This window comes from Aspergillus mulundensis (genome assembly GCF_003369625.1).
Source record: "Aspergillus mulundensis strain DSM 5745 chromosome Unknown scaffold_1, whole genome shotgun sequence".
In the NCBI taxonomy this organism is placed as follows: Eukaryota; Fungi; Ascomycota; class Eurotiomycetes; order Eurotiales; family Aspergillaceae; genus Aspergillus; species Aspergillus mulundensis.
In genome coordinates this window covers 3,397,548-3,414,620 of record NW_020797889.1, presented here as the reverse complement: position 1 = coordinate 3,414,620, position 17,073 = coordinate 3,397,548, and the positions used below count along the sequence as shown (strand labels likewise).

General features: G+C 45.4%; 6 protein-coding genes across 6 annotated transcripts; 4 read left to right on the top strand and 2 right to left on the bottom strand.

The window, feature by feature from the left end:
* Nucleotides 1-4,283: 4,283 nt before the first annotated feature.
* On the top strand, nucleotides 4,284-5,812 carry DSM5745_02594 (putative peroxisomal 3-ketoacyl-coA thiolase (Kat1); the record flags this gene model as incomplete). The annotated part of the gene is made up of 6 exons (XM_026744610.1): nucleotides 4,284-4,388; nucleotides 4,441-4,536; nucleotides 4,594-5,442; nucleotides 5,494-5,558; nucleotides 5,608-5,719; nucleotides 5,774-5,812. 6 exons carry the CDS (start codon nucleotides 4,284-4,286, stop codon nucleotides 5,810-5,812), a joined length of 1,266 nt encoding a protein of 421 aa, XP_026607773.1.
* Nucleotides 5,813-6,371: 559 nt separating this feature from the next.
* Nucleotides 6,372-7,013, top strand: DSM5745_02593 (ML domain-containing protein; the record flags this gene model as incomplete). The annotated part of the gene is made up of 2 exons (XM_026744609.1): nucleotides 6,372-6,586; nucleotides 6,647-7,013. The coding sequence occupies 2 exons, from the start codon at nucleotides 6,372-6,374 to the stop codon at nucleotides 7,011-7,013; spliced, it is 582 nt and encodes a 193-aa protein (XP_026607772.1).
* A 678-nt stretch (nucleotides 7,014-7,691) lies between these two features.
* DSM5745_02592 (H(+)-transporting V1 sector ATPase subunit F) lies at nucleotides 7,692-8,325 on the bottom strand (the record flags this gene model as incomplete). The annotated part of the gene is made up of 5 exons (XM_026744608.1): nucleotides 7,692-7,832; nucleotides 7,908-8,045; nucleotides 8,103-8,136; nucleotides 8,200-8,234; nucleotides 8,299-8,325. 5 exons carry the CDS (start codon nucleotides 8,323-8,325, stop codon nucleotides 7,692-7,694), a joined length of 375 nt encoding a protein of 124 aa, XP_026607771.1.
* A 399-nt stretch (nucleotides 8,326-8,724) lies between these two features.
* Nucleotides 8,725-10,101, top strand: DSM5745_02591 (Nur1/Mug154 family protein; the record flags this gene model as incomplete). The annotated part of the gene is made up of 2 exons (XM_026744607.1): nucleotides 8,725-8,982; nucleotides 9,043-10,101. 2 exons carry the CDS (start codon nucleotides 8,725-8,727, stop codon nucleotides 10,099-10,101), a joined length of 1,317 nt encoding a protein of 438 aa, XP_026607770.1.
* A 728-nt stretch (nucleotides 10,102-10,829) lies between these two features.
* Nucleotides 10,830-13,529, top strand: DSM5745_02590 (putative NTP binding protein; the record flags this gene model as incomplete). Its single annotated transcript, XM_026744606.1, has 1 exon — nucleotides 10,830-13,529. One exon carries the CDS (start codon nucleotides 10,830-10,832, stop codon nucleotides 13,527-13,529), a length of 2,700 nt encoding a protein of 899 aa, XP_026607769.1.
* A 1,071-nt stretch (nucleotides 13,530-14,600) lies between these two features.
* DSM5745_02589 (methylenetetrahydrofolate reductase (NAD(P)H) MET13) lies at nucleotides 14,601-16,590 on the bottom strand (the record flags this gene model as incomplete). Its single annotated transcript, XM_026744605.1, has 3 exons — nucleotides 14,601-14,794; nucleotides 14,844-15,715; nucleotides 15,767-16,590. The coding sequence occupies 3 exons, from the start codon at nucleotides 16,588-16,590 to the stop codon at nucleotides 14,601-14,603; spliced, it is 1,890 nt and encodes a 629-aa protein (XP_026607768.1).
* Nucleotides 16,591-17,073: the final 483 nt, after the last annotated feature.

The following is a 17,073-nucleotide window of genomic DNA, read 5'->3' as shown; positions in this document are numbered from 1 at the left end:
AGTAAAATTTATAACTCCAGGCTTAATTTTAGCCTTGGTGCCTGGATAGTGGTATTATAGACCCGAACTTGCCTTTGTATAAAGGCCTGGAGTTTATGTATAAAGGTAAGTTTGGGTTTATGGTACCACTGTCCGGCCTTTGTATAAAGGCAAAATTAAGCCTGGAGTTATAGATCTTATTGGTGACTTAGATACTAAGTGTTCTGCAAGCCTATTAAAGCTTTACTAGTAAGATTTATAACTCCAGGCTTAATTTTGCCTTTATATAAAGGCAAGTTTAGGTTTATGATACCACTGTCCGGGCACCAAGGCTAAAATTAAGCCTAAAGTTATAGATCTTACTAGTAACTTAAATACTAAGTGTTCCGCAAGCTTATTAAAGCTTTACCAGGCTGTACTTGCCTTTATACAAGGCTGCACTTGCCTTTATATAAAGGCTGCACTTGCTTTTATACGCTCTATATATATAAAGGCCGCACTTATAACTTTAGGCTTAATTTTACCTTTATACAAAGGCCTGGATAGTGGTACTATAAACCTAAACTTGCCTTTATATAAAGGTAAAATTAAGCCTAGAGTTATAAATTTACTAGTAACTTAAATACTAAGTGTTCCGCACCGCAAGCTTTATATAAAAACCCTAAGCCTAACTTTTTAAAGCAGGCATTTAACCCTTTGTACAGGAACAAAAGGTAAAACCCTAAAATAATAATTAAAATAAATAATAATTTTATTAATTTATGCAACAAGTGGAATTAACAAGGCGTTAAGGCCTTTATATAAGATATTAAGAATAGTAAAGCAAGCGGAATTAATAAGGTGTTGAGGCCTTTGTATAGCATATTAAGAATAGTAAAGTAAGTAAAATTAACAAGGCGTTAAGGCCTTTATATAAAATAAATTAACAAGGTGTTAAGGCCTTTGTACAGCATATATTAATTTATGTAACAAGCGGAATTAATAAGGCGTTAAGGCTTTTATATAGGATAAATCTCTTTTTTAAATAAAGATCCTGAACTTTGCAGAGCGCTTAACATTCTTAGGTTAAATTTAATAATGTTTTTTTGTATAATAAGCAACACTATTATCCTCTTGCTTTTTTTATATAAAAAGCTTGGCTGGATTAAGAAGGCTAGTTTCTTTTTTTTTTTTAATAGCCTGTTTTTTAATATTCTTTAAGAAAGAGACTAAATGCTTTTTAAAAGCTAGTTCTCCCTTAATTTTAGGGCCTTGTATAAAAGCTGGTTTTGCCTTAATTTATGGCTCCTATATGGCTGCCTTTTTTTTAGGCTTAGGCTCTGCCTTAACCTTTGGCTTTTATATAGCTAGTTCTACCTTAATCTTTGGCTCCTATATAGCTGCCTTTTTTTTAGTAAACCTCCTAGGGGGTGTTTAATCTGGCTTTAGTATAAACTTAATAGTATTTTTTATAATAATTACATAAATTAAATAATCCTTTTTACCTAAAACCTTATATTAATTAAGAATAGCAGCCACTTTTTATATCCTATTATTTAATTACTAGAGGTAGACCAGGTATAGCTAGGATTAAATTATAGTGGCAAGGCGTAGGTTATCCTTATTTTAAAGTTTATACGCGTTTTTTTTTATTTCCTAGATTAAGCAGGCCTTAATAAAGTCCTTGTACAAGATAATTATATAAGAATAAATTTATATAAAGTAAATATTTAAAAAAAGTAGTTAATTAAATTAATAAGATTAAACCTTAAAGGTTAATTTAATATACTAATAAGATTACAGGACAAAGGCTTCCAAATTTTATAAATTTTTTTTTATATAAGAAGGTAAAATTTAACCTTGCAAGGAGTTCCCTATATTAAAATTTAAGTTATATAGGTAATAAACTTTTATTAGTAATCCTCCGCTCCTCCCGTATAGTTAAAATGCTGGAAGTGTTTGGGAGACTCCTTTTTTAGTGGTAAAAAAGCAGGGGCAAAGACCTGGAGGGCTTTTTAAAAAAAGGCAGGAGGTATATTATTATTATTTTTAATTAAAATAATCTTTTTACTAGGGGGAGCCGGGTTCCCTGTACAAGGCTAGGGGTTTGTATAATATTAAGGGTTTATATAAGGCTATAAAGGGGGTGAAGGCTTATTATAAGCAAGGTATAATTTATAGCCTAATATATTACTATAAGGCCGTCCGGTTGTAGGGCAAAATTTTAATAAAGGTATTTTAAAAGGTTGTGTACAAAAAGGTTTTTTTTATTAAAATAAAATAAGTTTTTGTGTTTTTATATAATAACCTATAAATAAGGTTAACTAAGTTAAGCAAGCATATTATTATTTTTACCAGGCTTTTTATTGTACTCCACCTCTTTTATCTTATTTAAAATAAACTATAAATTTTAGTTAAATATACTAGTAGGCTTTTTTAAAAGCTTAAGCTTAGGCTTAAGCTTATTTTTAATATAAGCTTTAAGCTTAGTTTAAAGGGCAAGGTACACTATATAAAAGGGGATAAATAAGTGGTTATTATTATTCCTAGCACTTTTTAAAGGGCTTTTAGGGTTAAAGCCAAGCTTTAAAAGCTCTATATAAGTTTAAGCATAAGTTTTAGCTAGTAGATACTTATTAGGATCTAGTATACAAAGGTTAGTTAAGGTTAAATTATATAAAATAATACTTACCCCAGGCTTGTATATTTTTTTGTAGTAACTTAAAGAGCTCTGGATTAAACTTAATACCATGGTCTTGTATATTAGCTACCGGGCAGTAATAGTTTATAAAAGGCTTGCTAGTAATAAAGTATAGCTGGTTTTATTGCCTGTAAATAGGGTGGTTATTCCAGGTTTATATAAAAAATGTGATCTAGATTAAGATAATAAGCATGTAAATTACGTATAAAGCAATCTAATTAGCTAGAATATTTTTAAAAAAGTGCCCATTTTATACAAGGGTTTAAAAGTATGCCTATTAGTATAATTAGTATAAAATTAGAGTTACTATATAAAAACTTACTTAATATTAAAAAAGTAAACCCTTAATTAACTGCCCTTATTAAGCCTTAATTTACTGGTTTGCAGTACTAGTTTTATATAAATAATAATTTTTAATAAAGATTTTAAAATAATATAACTGCTGGAGCTTGTGCTGGGCCTTAGCTAGAAAAACTATTTCCCCCTTTTAATTAAATTATATAAAGCAAGGCTGCCTTAAAGTAACTTTAAGTATATTTAAAAACTGCCTAAGTATACTTATAGCTATATAAGAGCTAATACCTATATAAACCTAGATAATATATTGGGAGTAGGTATTAATAGCTATATAAATCTTAATACCGTACGGAGCCAGCTTAAGATAGTTATTAATAAACTAAATAAAATTTAGCCTAGGTATAATATAAGCACCCCGGTGGCGCTGAAGGTTATATAAGCATTTTTATATAGCTTTAGGTGCTAGTTTTTTATATATTAAAAAGAGCCAATCTTTATACAAAGTTAGTGGTAAAAAAAGGTTATAAAAGTAATATATATTTTAAGTTACCTGCACCTTTTAATTAATAATCCCTTGCTTTAAAAATAACTTGCTAGCATGCTTTATTTATAACCTTTAATTTAGCTAGATCCAAGCTTTGTATAAAAAGTTTTTATAACCTTATTTACCTTTTTTTTATTAAAAATTAAATTCTAGGTTTAATATAGCATCCTAAGCTTTATATAAATATATCTTAGCGTACAAGCCTAAATTTTAAACCCTTTAAAATATAAAACCTTAAGAATATTAACTTTACCAAGGCCAACCTAATATATTAAGACTTTAATTTAAGTATAAAGGGCTAAGTTATTACTTAAAAATATAATATTATTTAAAAATATATTTTGTTTAATACCCTAGTTATAAAGGCGTATTTAAATTATATGCCTGCTAACTTTAAGATGGTGCTTGTGCTTTAAGTACAAAGTAATATTATTAATATAAAAACTAGTTATAAAGAGATTTTTAATCTTTTTTTAATAAGGATTAAGATTAATAGGTGGCTAACCTATTATAAAGGCTTTAAGAATTGTATAATAACCTAGCTATACTAAAGGTAAAATTTTTTTTTAAGGGGTGGATAAAAAGCGGTAAGCAAAGCGGTATACAGTATTTACACAAAGCGGAGTTTTTGCGCGTTTGTCGATTTAGTCCTCCGTAGATATTCTTCTCCAGAGCCGCGGTTGATAGACTTGCCCCAAGCTGGTTCATATATCATACCGCGGGGAACTTCTCCGCTCGGATTTCTTTTTTTCTCCTCAAGCATACACCACACACCGTCCAACAATGTCATCACCTCAGCAAAGACTCTCCTCTATTGCAAACCAGCTCTCGAGCTCAAGCGCTTCAGCCGCAAGGGAGAAGCTGTTGGCCAAGAACCCCGACGATGTGGTATGTTGACTCGCACCATCTAATAATGCTAAGGCTCACCTTTCGGGATCAGGTAATCACGCTCGCTGTCCGAACGCCGCTCACTAAGGCGAGAAAGGGTGGTCTCAAGGACACTCGTCTTGATGACCTGCTTATCTCGTTACTGACAGTATGTCGATAACTGCTGCTCATCAAACCGGACTAACTGGACTAATGAATTGAACAGAGTGTGCGCGAAAAGTCAAAGTTGGATCCGAACCTCGTCGAAGATGTCTGCGTCGGCAACACTCTCTGTCCTGGCCAAGCATATGTTGCCCGCTCCGCCGTGCTCGCAGCAGGATTCCCTGCGACCACCGCTGCATCCGTTACCAACCGTTTCTGCTCTTCTGGGTTGCTGGCGATCCAGAACATTGCGAACCAGATTATCGCCGGTTCGATCGATGTTGGAATTGCGGTTGGTGCCGAGAGTATGAGCACCAACGCCGACGGTGGTGCACCGGATCTGTCCGAGTCAATCCTGTCCCACCCTATCGCCTCGCAGAATACGCAACCCATGGGCCAGACCTCTGAGAATGTTGCCGGCCAGTTTGACATCTCTCGTGAGCAGCACGACCGGTTTGCTGCCAAGAGCTACCAGAAGGCGGAGGCCGCTCAGAAGGCTGGCTGGTTTGAAGATGAGATTGTCCCCGTCAAGACACAAATTAAAGACCCCAAGACCGGTGAAATCAAATCCATCGTCGTTGATAAGGACGACGGTATCCGCTACGGCACAACTGCCGAATCGCTGGGAAAGATTCGCTCCGCGTTCCCTCAATGGAAACCTAGCAGCACTACTGGTGGCAATGCTAGTCAAATCACCGACGGCGCCGCGGCACTCGTACTCATGAAGCGATCCCGTGCACAGGAGCTCGGCCAGCCGATCTTTGGCAAGTTTGCTGGTGCGACAGTTGTTGGCCTGGAGCCGAGGATTATGGGTATTGGCCCGTCCTATGCTATTCCCAAGATCCTCTCCAAGTTCGGGTTGACCAACAACGAAGTCGACATTTTCGAGATCAACGAGGCATTCGCATCAATGGTACGTATTTCTCCTGACCTATCCTTGGAGGACGTCGCTGATAATCGACAGGGTGTATACTGTGTTCAAAAACTTGGTCTGGATGAGGCCAAAGTCAACCCTCGTGGTGGTGCCATGTAAGGCTTGATTTCGTCTCAAGAAAACCCCCTTAACTGACCCCTCTAGTGCCTTCGGTCATCCCCTCGGTGCTACGGGTGCCAGGCAGGTCGTTACTGCTTTATCCGAGCTGCGACGAACGAACAAGCGGGTGGCTGTTACCTCCATGTGTGTTGGAACGGTGAGTACTGCTTTCCCCTAGACCCTCAACATTAGGCTGACGTTATCCTTGCAGGGCATGGGCATGGCGGGTATCTTCGTTTCTGAGCATTAAACCAGATACTATGACGACTTATAATCTGTATATACTTTACCACAAGTATTGGTCAGGCAACAATAGTAGCGAACACTTTCAGGTCCAGAATATGCGGAGATGGATGGAGACGAGTGGGGCGGATCCGTCCGATGATCGGATGAATATACTTAGAGTTGTAAGAGGGGTAAATGTCAACCAACGTCTTCGATAACGCCAGGAGGAAAACGACTCGACGAGCAGTTGCAAATGTTGGACATTGTCTCCATAGGTAAAATGTGTGCTAGCAGTCTATCAAAGTGAGGCTAGTCAGTGCAGACGCCAAGAGATGGCTTGAATTAAAGCCGGTGCTACAATCAATCACGTGTGCCCAGCCATTCGTCAACGGTCAGTGTCCCATGACACCATCCCCATCCATCTGCATCTCCATTGTCCATTCTCCAACCCTTCTCCTCACCTCCTCACGACTGCGTGCCTTTACTGAAAGCACGCTTAACTCAATATTTTGCAGTTCATAGTAAACTGCCGCTTACCTTACCGTCCTCGCTCTTAGTTTTGATTCTCTTTCTGCTCCGCGACCATGAAGTTCTTATCATCCGCTTCGGCGCTGCTTTGCCTGGCCCCGTTGGCCGCCACTGCCACGCCCACTTCGCTCTTCGGATACTCCCAGGATGTTATTGCAGATGGGAAAGCCGTTCAGGGCGATAACCCGCTGGAGTATTGCTCAGAATCAGAGCCGTCTGGCGACATTCTACAAATTGAATCCGTGGACTTGGCTCCCAACCCTCCTAAGCCGTAAGTCGACTCGGTCGCTCTTATCTCTACGCGTCTTCATGCTAATGCCCTGCAATCTAGTGGTACAACTCTCGTAATCAATGCTAAGGGCAATCTGCACCAGAAGATTGAAAAGGGCGCCTACGTTGTTTTGGAAGTCAAATACGGCTTGATCACCCTCCTCAGACAGACTGCCGACTTGTGTGAACAGCTTGTGAACGTCGACTTGCAATGCCCCTTGGAAGAGGGTGAGATGGTCCTGACCAAGCAGGTTGATCTTCCGAAGCAGATTCCTTCGGTATGTATCATTATATTCCCCGATGCTGAAGAGCCTTTGTCTAACCTGGCACGTGTGAAACAACAGGGCAGATACACTGTTCATGCGGATGTCTATACCAAGGACAACAACAGGATCACCTGCTTGGATGCCAAGAACATTCAGTTTTAAGCAATCACGGATGTCCACTTTCCCTATCACGCTCACGATTACTTACCTATGTAACGCCTACACGATCTGCTACTCTACCTTCGCTCCATGATCTACCACATCTCATCTGGCATTAGCTTTGTCTGTTCGTCTTGCAAGTCATTTTATCTTCTTTGCTCTTATATTCTACAGACGTCGATTTACGCCCATCTCCTCGCGGTGCCTGCTGTAATGTACAAGTGCTACATCTTCGCGGCGTTCGGGATTTGTTTGATTGTCTCTACATGACTTTTATTATGCATAGTACGCAATCAGCATATTGCCGTCATTTGCCTCAGCTTGTCTGAGGCCCTTTGACTCTTGAAGCGACTTTAGAGCTCGGCTGGTTTCAGTGCTCATAATACTACACTCTAATGCCTACCCATAAAGTGTCACGTTAGTAAAAATTAGCTTGCATCAGCGACGACCGAGGCCTGTAGCATTGACCTCGCCTCACAAAACCACTTGGAGACGCAAGAAATTCGATGCTGCCCTGGTCTCATGTAACTACCCATGGCGTCCGATATTCAATACGTCTTCCACCACCCACTATTACCACTATGGAGGCCTACGCTCTCTTCAAATTTCGGAATTATGTCTTTCCCGGGATGTAAATGCTGAATAATATATAACAGAAACGAAGATATGAGACCGACTAATCTATTCACCGAATAACCGACGCACTCGCTTCAGAACACTATCCTTCTCAGGGTCGTATGGGTGGTCTTTGCTTGGGATCTCGAGAACAGCAGGGAAGGCTTCGGAGTAGGAATCAACGACGTGTCGGATGCGCTCTGCGACCTGCTCCAGCAGTTAGCATTCCAGCCCCAGTTGTGTGCATATATAAACAGCAATCCCGGCTCTGTCGCAACGTACATGTTGGTTGATCAGGAGAACGGCGATATCGTTTCGTTCCTGAGTGAAGTTCTGGAACGCTTTCTCGATCGTGGAGTTCTCGGTCTTTGCGTCGACGACGAGGAAGTTCCGTTGGGCGTCTGGGGGTCCTGTGACGTGCTACATAAGACAGTCAGTTTACTTCCGTGTTCTGCGGACCTCAGATTGGATACTCACCCCGATTCCGGCGAGCAGGAGACCAGTTACGGAGCTGGACGGGGATATATCAGCGCTGGGTCCTGTTTTGGGGATTCTTCGTATGGGGATGAGTTACTCTTCGTCGCCGATGACAGCAAGGAACTGCCGGTCCTGTTATGGGAATTTCGCTGTTAGATAGACCGCGCAGCTGGAATGAGGGGGATATCGGCGGTACCTTATAGGCCACGGTACCTGCCGCCATGGTGGTTGAGCGGATGGGGGAAACCGGAGAGGTTGGTACCCAGGCAGCGGTTCGATCTGGATGTAGGTGCACAAACAGATCCCTGTCTGAGTCTCTGTCTTGAGCAGCTGTCAGTTGTCTCGATGTCCCCGTCGGCCGCCAATCGTCATCCCGAACGGTGCTAGTTCCACTGCTCGCTCACTATCGGCGCTAGCGCCGCTTATCTAAGCCGAAGCTCCCCCATCTTTTATCCTTTAGTGTTGCCCACGTTGTTTACTTCCTCAAGTTGGTTTCAAAGCTCGGGAGGTCAATATTTGGCCATATTCTGCTTATTTGGAGCTTGGCTCTGGACTGCTTGACTCTCATATTGAATCATTGTTTTATTTTCTGTTCTTTGAGCCTCCGTTATCTGACATCACCATGCCGCGACTTGTACGCCGTCAGCCTCTGACGGAGCGTATCAAGTCTTACTTGAACCCGCTGGATTTCCTGCTTTGGCTTTCGGAAGAGATCGATGCGAACGATTGGGACCAGTTTGCGAAGGATTGGGCGACTACACTGGGCATTGTCCTGAACCTTGTGTTCATGATCGCGAGGGCCAACAGCCGGTCAAAAGCCAGTGATGCGATCGATGATGTGTTTGGCGAGGAAGTTGGAGTTTCATACCTCAGCTGGCTCGTAAGTCACTGCTGTCGTTAGTGTCTGGGTTATGTGTGGAAACTAACTGGTAGCTACCAGGCGTCGTTCATTGTCCACTTCTTGATCTGCGCCTCCGTTATGAATACCTTCTATACGTTCCAGCGCAAACGACACTATCGCATGTTTGAAACCTCAATTGATAAAGCGCCTGCTACGCCATCCGCCCATCGCGTTCGCGTTGACTCTACGCCTGTAACGGCGTCGCCGCTTCGATACCTTGCTAATGCACTGTCTGGATCCGCTGAGTCGAGGGCTCATCCAAATGCCGAGCGTGACGTCTGGGAGGTTGCGGTCTGGGATCCTCTACCGATTTGCCTCGACCTCTTCTGTCTCTTTAGCCCCGGACATGTTCTCATTTATTGGCTCCTCCTGCCTACACAGCTCTCCGACCCTCGTCCAAGTGTTACGATTGTGACGACTCTTGTGGTGACCACTCTTCTGTCCGTGCAGATGTCATTTCTCTCGTCATTCTTTAAGCAACAAGCGAAGGACTCCCAAATCGTTCATAAGGAAGTGATGAGGGAGTACGATGCGAAATTCGTGCATCCTCGAACCCAGCCGTTAATGAGAGAGGTCGGAACCCAGTTCTCGGGTCCCAATTCGACCTTTGAGGAGAAATACAATAAGGTCGACACATACACCCCGGCCGTTGTGATCAACAGAGGATTTAAGACGAGCCCCAACCCTAACTACGTGAGGCATATTGATCCCGAGGGAAACACTTCTCGGAACAGCTCCTTTATTTCCACGCCGTCACGACCCCCTCACTCAGTGCAAACTCCCAATCATTTGCGGGATGCCTCGCCAGTCGTCAAAGCCCCATTGGGCTCTATTCGCCAACCCCAATTCCGACCAACGCCGTCTCGCACAGGGGATGGTGGCAGTTTGGGGATATACTCTCATGCCAATTCACCTCTACGAAAATCTACACCGGGAAACTTTGATCGTCGTTTGCATAACAGTGGCGACTTCTTCTACAAGGAAAGAAACGCCCGACCCTCAAGCCCGCTCAAGAAGAGCAACATATCCGCCGCCCCGAGTCCGATCACGCCGGGAACCAGCAGAAGTAGTCTTCGTCGTGAGACTGGACACTTCTAGTTGACATAGCAACACCCCACAAGAACATCCTTGCAGCATATATAATACCATCGCACATAAATACACGAATCATCGAACAACCTTGCAGGCGCGGAGGCGCAATCCATCCGGACTTATTTTTATGCATGCTGTTTCACAAGACAGTGCTGCACTGCTGTTACTGTCAGAGATGGAATGTGGCTGGGATAACCTTGGCCGAGGCATTGCAACGGCGGATTAAAATCAACGTCATTGTCGAAAAGGCTACAGTCAGAATTGACCCGCGAGATTTAGGAAATCTCAATGTTAAAGCTGCTCTCAGCCCCCGCCTCTGGAAATCACGGATCGACATCGGAGGGTGCACCTTCCTTTTATGTAACTTATCTGCCAATGATGCAGCTTCCATTCCAAGCTGCGTCGGGACTTGGTGTGAGCATTCCAATCCACGCTTGTTTGGTGATGCATTCTCGACCGTCGCGACTCAACCCGGTCTACATTCCAACGCCTCCGGGCTCACTTATACACGAGCTGGCCCAGCCGTGCTGATTCGGACATGATCTTCGATTTTCCCAAGCCATTGACTTCCGTGCTCTGAAGGACCTTCCCTCAGCACTAAGCTAAACGCAAAGTCTCCATCACTGTTCTCGTTTTGTACACGATAATCAGTCATGGAAAAGACAATTGGCTAAACAATCGGCGCAGACTCTAGAGTCGAAACTACCAGCGCTTTTTGCCGTCAACGTCTCGATATGGCCATGGCCTTTGACCGAGTGAATGGGCATCTGCTCAACATTCAACCCCGACCACGTCGCAGCAAAGATGCGAGACACGATTCTGACGCCGGCGGCACCCGGATTAGTGCAGTTGAATTAGCAATCGGCTCAGATAGCACCATCTCTGAAGCTGATACGCCCGCCACATCCCCTCCATCCAAGGCAACTCCGACCAAACTCCCGGTGCTCAAGGTTTCCACGGATAAAGACAGTAAGGAGCGAAAGGACACCGCTGCGTCATGTGAAGACAAAGGACGAGACGGCTCACCTGAATATGTATCACCCAAATCCCTCAATCAGGATCGCGAACGATATTGGCAGAAAATAAGGGATAAGGTGGATAGAGAGTCCTTATCGCCGCGTGATAACGAGAAGGAGAAGACACACCACCACGGGGCGTACCGAAAAATCATGTCGTTCGCAAATTCCTCGCGACATGAAATATCGAAGCAGAAGTGGAAGTACTCTGGCAGCTCTTCCGGTGACAAATTATGCACGACAGGGAACAGTCATGCAGCGGAGATAGGTACTACGGCTCCTGAACAACGAGATGGCTCCAAGGACAGCACTTCAATCGACCGAAATCGATTTTCGGAGGGAAAAGGACGGATGAACAGTAACCATTCAGCAAGCTCGAATGAGAGTGGACTATCTAGCCAGAAGTCGAAGACAGGCAGTACTACCACTGAGTCGTCTTACAACTCGAATTCTTCCGTCTCTCCCATATCCGGCCCCTCTGGACCCTCTTCTTCGATAAAGGACTGGGAAGATAGGTTCGTCGTCCACATGCCGTCGGCCAGGGAGCCCAACCCTCCCACCCTTAATGTGGGCCAGATCGCTCAGTACCAACGGAGTATCGAGAAAGTCCAAAAGGAAGGGGGCTCAATGGTCGATCCCGACACCCTCCCTAGCCCGCGTACCACGACACCGGAGCATATCCTAAGGTTCCCTGAACACCATGGAAAGCGGCCAGCGATGCTCGACGGCCAGGATTCAAGGACATCTTCTTCTGATCATGACGCTGATAGTGGCTTGGCTTATCACTCCAATCACCCCCGCTACTACTGCCCGGATGAAATTGGCAAAAGGTTTAGCACAATCTGGGAAGAATCGTCCTCCAGCCCCAAGCAGAAGCCGCCACCTGCAAATCCAGACGGCTCTTTTTTAGGATGCAAGGAAATCAATGGGCCGCACAGGCGAAATCCCGACGAGATTCTCTACTTCTCGATGCCAGAGCGCCCCAAGGTCGTGAATATTCCGCCCTCTCGTATGCCCCGGGTATCGAAAGACTCAAAGCCGGGCGTGGTGCACCGAGGGAAGATACGAAACGGGGAGACCAGAATCGTTCAAGACGAATGGGAACCAATTTCTCGGAATTTGAAGCATGCCCAATGCTCGAAGCTATCCCCCCGCTCGCTATGCCGGGAGGGGCAGTGCCAGCAACTGATGACAAAGAAGTCTACGAGCCCCGAAGGGAAAGGCGAGCACGATCCTACCGAGAGGCGGGCCAGGTCATCAGAGAACCAGAAGCCTGTTCCCAGGGCGGACGATGTGTTCATTATCACACCCACTATAACACGTACTATGGTGACTATGACGGATCTAAAAGGCCACTTACCCAAACCTACGGACATCAGGGAACCCGTTGCTCGCAGCGCCGGCGAGCTCATCACCGACGCCCGGACAAGATTGCCGGCAAACCCGAAAGCAGGTGTCTCGCCTTTAGGTCTACGCCGGGCGACTCAACATTCATGGGTAAAATCAAACGCGCCATCTGCGGTGCATTTAGACCCAGCAAGAGCCACCAACATCCCCGCCGCAAGACAACTAGTAGACATCAGGGTCATTCCCGCAGGAGGACCTGCCGCAGCAGACAAACCGCGGGGCATGCGTGGGTTCATCCGTACTCCAGGCATCCCGAGGTCATCCACAGAGTCTCGCATCGATCCTCCCGAAGATAAAGCATCCGAATCCTCCGTCTCAAGCTCACCAACCAAGGCTGCTTATGCACCACCCAGGAAATCGACACCGTATAATTCAGAGGGGACGAGTTCACAACCTGTCAATCAAACAACCTCGTCTCCGACCAAGAGCCCACCGCAACCTCGCAGCACTATGATGCACGCGAAGATTACCGATGTGGCTGAGTTAGATGGACACCAAGTGGATGATCACCAGGGGATTAATACCAGCGCCAAAGCCCCGTCTTCCATCCAGGGCCAAACGAACAACAAAGCACAACCCAATTCCAAGGGAGTAGTGAGTTCAGAGACTCTGCACATGCTCATTGACATTGTCTTCCTCTTTGTCGCTCAGGTGCAACATTTCTGCTGTGAGATCAAAGAGAATCGTGGCTCGAAGGTCGTTCTACTCAAGCTGTTCGTGAACGGTATACTCGGAATGCTTGAGCATTGTTTACACGTCCTTAGAAAGGGCTTAGCCGTCATTTCCGCATACAATTCCACCGGAGTTTGGCCCAAGACTAACGACAAAGACCTTGCATGGTTGTTCACTGACCTTGGTCAAGCCATAGTATACCTGGTTGTGCTTGGGTTTATCGTTATGGTGATTGCACGAGCTGTGGGGTTCATGATCCTCATCGGCACTTGGCTAGTGTGGTTTGCGAGGCCGTTTGCGTTGACTTTTCGTACAATATCGCGGGTTCTATTTCTATAACCATCCTTATGTTATCCTGTTCAAGGAAGATCGTTTTCTGAATCTTGGGTCTGGCCGGGAAACTCACGTCTTTCCATCTTGTATTTTTATGTCTAGACCTAATATTGGCCGGGGTATCCATTGGCCTACCATTCTTATGCAACGGTCGATATCATGTGCATTATTTGGCGCACCTAAGCAATCCGAAGAGTCTTTGCCTAGATATTATTGATAAATTTTGATGCGTAGACTTGAAGCTCCAGGGAAAGTCTGTAGGGATATCCATCTTATCTTAGACGATGGAGCTTGGGCTTTCTATTGATTTTTGTCTTCCTCTGTTGGCACCAAGCCAACGCAAAAGTTTAGATCTGGCTCTATCGACTCAACTCACTGAGTACTATGTACCGTACAGCCCATCCACCGAGAGACAGACAGAGAAGAAACAAAAACAGAGAACAAGACGAAAAATGCATATGAATATCCAAAACCCATGCAAAAATAAGCGAGAAGAAAACAAAGAGAAACAAAAGACTCCAGCCAATCCGTATCCCATGTTGAAGAGGATACGCTCACTTTTGGTGGCTGGCTATAGCCGCTCAAAACTCATGTTCGTAAAAACTCCGATCCGCCATCCCGTTGTGTATAGTGTTGAATATTAAGAGACCGCTCCCCTGGCTCCCTTTATGCTTGCTGCTTTTTAGATTGCCCCCGTAATCCTTCCCAGGGAGGAGAAAGGGAGAAATCATAGGTAATCATGTTGAATAAGGATGTGTGTTGAAGAATTTTCCGTGCCGAAAGGAAAGAAAAGTCGTAATGCGAGGGTATATTGTTGAGAATTGAAAAGGTCATGTTGAATTAAAATAACGCTGAGAGGAAGAAATCGTTGAGAGGTCTTCATTCGTGTCGCCGTAAAACGTTTCATTGGTGTTGCTTGCTTGTCTGGGACTTGCCATGGCAGCAGAGCAGGTATCATCGTTGAGAGGTTAGTAAGTGTTGAATATTAGGTGTTGAATTATATGGTTGATCGTGTGCATAAAGATGTGAGAGCGGCATTGTGTTAAGCAATGCGAGAAGAGACAGCTGTTGAGGTGCCTAGTTCTTTACGGCCTCGGCGGCAGTCCCGTTGGAGGTTATGCCGTTGGTTGTGCCGTTTGAGCCGTTGGTCGTTCCGTTCTGGTGGGCCTTCTGCTCGGTGGTCTCACCTGGTATCTCGACGTCGAGGTCCTTGACATTTAGGTCCTTGAACAGCTCGAAGAGATCGTATGTGTTGTGGAAGTCGTTGTTAACTTGCGGTGTGATTAGCACAGTATCTCAGCATTAAATTCAACCACTTACCGATGTTTACGAGGTACCAGCTGTCCATGATGCCTTGGAGCAACTTTCGGCTTGGGCTTGCAGCATCGTGACACTTGGCCCAGTCTTCACCGAGCTGGTATGCTTCATCCTTCCAGGCCAAGAAACTGACTGTTTCCACAATGGTTGGCTGCACAACCTCGCGTCCAGCGAAGATACCCCATGTCAAGGCGTTAGGACTATCGCGGGTGTTTGTCCGCAGTTCGCCATGCTTGGTCACGGCGTGGTAGGTGAGATCTTCATTCGTATCAATTCGTGCAATGAGCTCATCAATCACGTAGGGAGGAATGAGGAGCTCGAGGTAAGCCTTCTGGTAGACGAAACCGTTCTTCGGGCCCCATCCATATACAGGGTGAGAGGACTTTACACCGTTAACGGCGGGTTGAGAGTTGATCGTGAAGAAACCTCGCTTGTTGAGCTCGACCAGTGGGTCCTTAATGGCATTTGTCTCAGGGGTGATGGGAGAGTCGCTCCAAGGGAGTCGGTCGAGACTGCCTTCCAGGAAACGAACGAAGACGTGGGCGAGATCGCTCAGAGACTTGGGCTCGCCCCAGAGTTTAATGTTCTGTTCGTTTGTGCCCTTAATACCTACACCGTAAAGTTCCAACTCACCAAAGGCGGGCGATCTGGAGTCCGTCCAGCGGCCGTTGGGGAATTCGTCCCAGATCGCAGTTCGCGCAATGTAAGATGATTGTCGGTTCCGCCAGAAGATAGGACGAACATCTTCTTCTCGCCGGTTGAGACCCAGGGAAGGCCTCCAAGGCAAAGGCCTTGGGATCGGAGCCTCGGCTGTTGGGCTGAGTTCTAGCTCTTCGAGAACAAGCTGTGTCGATTGGGCCAGGTTCATAGTGTAGCTATCATCTGTCAGTTTCATAGGTCACTGATAGGAGACCGGAGTAACTTACAAGTGCAGGTGTTTGATACCAGCGGCAATTGATCTCCTACACATGTCCGCAATCAAGCGTTTGCCGACTTGCTTCACAGCGGCATCATCGTTCTTTACGGGCTCCAGAGCCTCCAGCCAGTCAGGAGGGATGAGTGTCTTAGTCCAGTTCGCACGTCTGATAAAAGCAGCATATGTCTGGATGGGCATGATTCCGGGAATGATGGGCACGGTGATTCCCTTGGCACGACATTTCTCAACCCACTTGATGAAGTTGTCCGTATCGTAAAACATCTGGGTGACAATAAACGTGCTACCAGCGTCAACCTTCTCCTTGAGATGGTCGATCAACTGATCTACATCTGAGTTGTCATCGGCGCCCTCAGGGTATCCTCCAACTCCAATGCAGAAATGGTTGCCGTACTTGTCCCGGATGTACTTGACCAAATCTTTTGCATAACGGAATCCACCATCAGCAGCCTCCCACACTTCCTTTTCACGAGGAGGGTCGCCGCGCAGAGCAAGGATATTCGTGCAACCGGCATTGTACGCTGCTTGAAGCGCAGCGTCCACCCTCTCCTGGGGCATATCCGTGCAGGTGAGATGCATGCATGTTTCCAGACCGTAGACCGATTGAGCAACATTGACCATCTCACAGGTCAAATCCGAGAGTCGTCCACCAGCACCCCATGTGACATCGATGAAAGATGGGCCCAATGCGTGCATGCGGTCCATTCTGTCGTATAAGTTCTGAACACCCTGCGCGGTCTTCGGTGGGAAGAACTCGAACGAGATGCCGATTTTGCCGGCGGCCTCATTTTGGGCGAGCTTATCTTTGATATGCATCTTGGGAGCTGCTTATTCTAGTCAACGACATTAGCACTTGTTCTCGGCCAGCAGCGAACGGAAGAAAGCGAATTGAGAAGATCAGGCTGTTTCACTCACAGTTGACAAACTGTCTGAATTACAGTATGTGTACTCCAGGATATTCAAGATTGACTCTCCTCGTTCTGCTGACAGATCAGCTCACCGGTGAGTTTTTCGGAGAATGAAGTCTGTTTTGGGCGAGGGCATGCAATCCCGAAGCGACTAAATCAGGAAACAAAGAACAAAGAAAGACAATTCAAGACGAAAGGCACACAATGACAGAGGGGCGCAGTCAGGTCAACAGAGAGAGCCTGCTCTGAGACGTGAGATGTGGGACAAGGTATGCAGAGGAAGACGAGGCGGTGCGATGGGGACCCCTCAGGACCGGAGTTCGGAGGACAACGGCACGTGTTTTACTCCGATACAAGTCCGGTGCTGCAAGCAATGAGAAAACAAAAACAG